Here is a 4,417-nt window from a genome sequence, read left to right as displayed (position 1 = left end):
CCTGCCGGGTGGTCCCCGCCCCCCCCCCCCCCCCCCCGCCAATGGCATCTGTTGTGGGCGCTTACCACCTACTGGTCGGCACTTGCCACCCCCGCACACCCACCCCCGCTGCTGGCACCAACACGGCTGCTCGCAGGAGCTCCCCACTCGGCCCACCCCTACCACCGCCAAGGCTGCCTGCAGGAGCTCCCCACTCACCGCTGCCATGCCCATGCCATTGCCGCCACCGCCTGTGCTTGGTTACTGTGCCCCTCCCCCACAGCCTCTGGGGGCACGCGTTGTTCATGAAAGGAGGTACCTCCATTTTATCACAGTCATCCAGGATGGGAAGACCTGCGTTCAGTTCCCTTCTTTGCCAGAGGGGCTTCAAACCCCTAACTCCCACTTTTCAGAAGAGGGACTATAAGGTTATACTGCCTCTTGTTAAAACCGTTCCACGTTGCACAAAATATTTAAATATTCATTGAATCAGAAATTGAACATACTCTAGTTCAGGGCTGTCTAACTGGCAGCTCACAAGCCACCCATAGCCCCCAAGGGATTAAATTGTGGCCCCAGGCTCTCCATCCTGATGCCATTCCCCCATCACTCTTCTCCTGCTGCTGCTGGAGTTTCCAATTCTGTTTGCTCCTGCCGCTGGGGGTGCAGCCAAGAGATTCCAGAGCTCGGGGTCCTGTGAGGGCCTGGGGGGCTGGTGCAGTGCAACAGTGATGGCAAGGGGCACCCACCATGCAGCATAGGGTGTAGGGACAAAAGGATCTGGCATGCAGTCTAGGGGGCTTCTGGCCCATACAGCATGTGTTGGGTGGGGGGGAGGCTAAGATCTCCAGTCACTCAGAAGCTGGACAGTCCTAGTCTAGTCTATAAATCTGGTAGGCACCTGGGACCAGGGAGACCCGAGTTCTCACATCTCCTCTAAGGATCTTTTTGTATTTAATACTAAACCCTCCTTGGAGCAGGAACTAGAATCCAGGACCTGCACTCCTGGATGACTACTTTAGCTTTTCTTTCTCTGGCCCAGTCACTATTAGATTACTTCACACAAAGTGGAACAGCTTCAGTGGAGCATGCTCTCAGCCTAGCTGGCTAGGGCAGTTTCAAGTGGGAAATAAGGTTTGACCACCTTAAGTAGGGGAGTCACCCATCTTGGGTGAGTGTTCTGAGTAACTACATAAAAAGGGGACATCACCCTCAGGTTTTGAAAGGAAATGGACACTTAATTTTGTGCAGAGCCAATCTCATAGGCATACCTGAACAACTTCAAAATCAAGCCCATCATGTGATTAACACAGTTTGCGAATCCCAACTGGATACTGGCACAAGATAAACCTGGAGCTGTACTGCCTGATTAAGTGAGGAACTTCTGAGAATGACTAATTGAAAACTTAAGTGCCTACAGACTAAGTATGTCCAGAGTTGGGCAGCAGCTGAGCATGGTTTAAGGGTCTCTGTTTTAGACTTGGAAACCAAACTGTCAGCCCAGATGAGAAGAGCCCTTAAAGAGATGTAGCCCTTAAATCTCTTCCTTACAGTCTTCCATTGAAAAATGGAGATAATACTTTCCCATTGCAAATGCCATGAGGAAGTTATTGTTTGTAAAGTGCCTTGACAAGATTGGCTGAAAGGCTCTACAGAACTGCAAAGCATTATTATTACAAAGTAAAGGTTTATGAGAGGAAAAATCTCTTAAAATGATGTTCCCTCCATTTCCTTTAAGTTTCATCAGGAACTAAATTTTTACATGTTTATAAAAGGCTAACACTAGAACTGGAAAGTCTTCAATAGTCAAAATCAATACAAGGCAAGGGATTAAATACTGCCACAGCTCTACTTTCAGGGATAATGAGATGTACAGGACCTACATGAATCTTTGTTATCATGAACTCACTCTGATGCAGAAAAATACATGTGTTGTGCTTCAGCTTGGGTTAAGAATACATTCTCCAGTTTTTATGCAAGGCCTAAGTTGGATATTAATATAAAGTGCTGATTTTTAAAAAATAATTATTTTGTTGTCCCTGGAATTTAACTTTTCCTTGAACATGTACGTAGATTTTATTTTTGTTTAGCCATTTGTGGTAAATGACTAACAATCTTTGGGGACAAAAAGTTCTTTAAACATTAAACATTCCTGCCCTTTAAGAACTATCCAGCTCTTTCTCTGAACTTCTACAGAGTCTTGAAAAAAGTAAAAAATATTAAAAACAAAGATGACTATACTAGATAGTCCACATCTTTGTAAATTGGAAAATAAAGGCTGAAAAGATTTCTTTGTACAACAGAAAGAGGATAAAGGACCTTAGACACTTTGTTTTTCCCTTTATAAACGGATCCACCTTGGAACGTCTGCACTGGTTTCCATTCTTCTTAGCAAACAAGTCTTTGTCATCTCCACGCACGGCCACACCATGTTTGAAATGAACAATTAAACACAAATACTGAAGAGTGCATTACCTGGACAGTATGCCTGCTACCTATGAGAGACCCTTTATCCATAGTTTTGCCATCAGAAGCCACTAATATGTTTTTTCGACTCATTGATCCAACTCTGAAACTGCTGATGTAGCTCGTTTGTCTTTGGCTGCCAGAACCCGAAATGGATCCTTTCTTTGAGCTTGCCTCCATCTTGGATGTCCTAAAGTAATCAAAGCATGAGGAAGAGAAGGGGAGAAACCATTTAGACTGTGAACAGCATAAAGCTGTGCTGGGGACCGCATGACAAAATGTGCACCTGACTACTCAGGAGGTAGCTTTCATGGAAAAGAGCGACAAGTGGGGAGGTGGGGAGCAACAGGGGAGCAGCTGCTCACCTCATGGCTGAGCTTCTCCACCTTTTTGTACTTGGAAAACACCCCTCTCCATCTCCCTCTTGTTGTGAGCGCAGGAAGACAATAAGCTGAATATGAGCTAGCAGTGTACCCATGTTGTCAAAAAGGCTAATGGCACCTTGAGTTGCACTGGTAGGTGTGTTGCCAATAGGTCAAGGGAAGCAATTATTCCCCAATCTTTTCCACATCTGGAGTCCTGTGTTCAGTTTTGGGCCCCCCACTACAGAAAGATTGTGGACAAATTGAAGACTGTCCAGCAGAGGGCAACAAAAATGGGAGAGGTTGAGGGAACTGGACTTATTTAGTCTAGAGAAGAGGAGGCTGAGAGATTTAATAGCAGCCTTCAACTGCCTGAAGGGGGTTACAAAGAGGATGGAGCTGGACTGTTCTCAGGGGAGGCAGATGCCAGAACAAGAGCAACAGTCTCAAGTTGCAGCAAGGAAAGGTTAGGTTAGATCAAGGGTGGGCAAATCGTGGCGTGCAGGCCAGCTGCGGGCCACCAGACCATTCTACCTGGCCTGCGGGGCCCCTAAAAATTTTAACAAAATTAATATTTATTTGCCCCTGGCCGCCTATCATGTGGTCCTCAATGGCTTGCCAAAACTCAGTAAGCGGCCCTCCACCCAACATAACTGCCCACCTTTGGGTTAGATGTTACACAGGGATCCTAGTTTCAGTGGCGACGCATAGGGGGGGCACGTGAACCCTCTGAGAGCACTGGTGTACCCACTGACAGGCTACACACCCTGCCTTGGTGATGGGCAAGGAGAGCAGGCGGGAGCACCAGCCAGGGAGTGGGAGCGCCAGATGAAGCACCGCAGCCACTTCCCGGTTGGCACGATCAGCCACTGGGGACCCCCCTCCCCATGGTCAGTGAGACTAGTTGCAGGGGAGCCCTCCCCCTGGTGGCTGACTGGTCTCTGGGGGAGCACATGCCCCCAACGTGGCACCAGTCACCCATGCCTGGTTTTCTCTGATTTAAAAAAAATCCCCAGTGTTCAGTTTAAACAAAAAGTAACCTCAACTCCACAGGTTTCTGTGATTTAAATCCAACGCCACTAATTTACAAATACCAATACAGCGGCATTTCATTTTAATCACGGATAAATATGTTTGGGGTTACTTCTTTTAACGAAAATGGGGGATTTCTTTTTAACGTCTGAGAAAACCAGGATCCCCAGACCTTGGGAAGGAAAGATGTTCTCAGGAGTTGGGCTGGGATGATGTTGTTGGGGCTGGTCCTGCTTTGCGCAGGAGGTCGGACCAGTTGAGACGTCTTCAGGGTCCCCCCCGTGTCCTCTGGCTGTAAGACAGGACAGTCCCCCCCAGGACCCGCGGGTTTGTCGCTGGTCCCTCCCTGCCGTGCGGCCGCACTCACAGACTGGGGGCGGCGCTGTGCCACTTGCTCCGGCCTCCCGCGGGCCCCGACAGGGCGCCGCCGCCGCCGGTCCGCAGCGAGCGTGGTGACGCGGTAGCCATAGCAACCGCCTCCCAACACGTGGCGTGGCGATTGGCCGGCCAGCACGGCGGCCCCGGATAGGTGTGCTCGCCGGCCTGTGCCCCGGCTCGCCCCGCCCCGCCCGGGACCC

At 49.2% G+C, this 4,417-nt stretch overlaps 1 protein-coding gene across 1 annotated transcript in view; it reads right to left on the bottom strand.

Moving 5' to 3' along the window:
- The window catches only part of WDR78 (WD repeat domain 78), a 33,251-nt gene extending 28,944 nt beyond the window's left edge, over positions 1–4,307 (bottom strand). The window contains exons 1-2 of the mRNA XM_019528425.1: positions 4,207–4,307; positions 2,455–2,635 (exon numbers count right to left, since the gene is read on the bottom strand). Of these exons, the coding sequence (XP_019383970.1) occupies positions 2,455–2,635; positions 4,207–4,307 (282 nt within the window). The remainder of the gene's footprint in view (positions 1–2,454; positions 2,636–4,206) is intronic.
- Between the last annotated feature and the right edge of the window lie 110 nt (positions 4,308–4,417).

Source organism: Gavialis gangeticus, unplaced genomic scaffold (genome assembly GCF_001723915.1).
Source record: "Gavialis gangeticus isolate Ggan-Ray unplaced genomic scaffold, GavGan_comp1, whole genome shotgun sequence".
In the NCBI taxonomy this organism is placed as follows: Eukaryota; Metazoa; Chordata; order Crocodylia; family Gavialidae; genus Gavialis; species Gavialis gangeticus.
The sequence above is the reverse complement of the archived record's forward strand: the minus strand, read 5'-3'. Positions and strand labels throughout refer to the sequence as shown.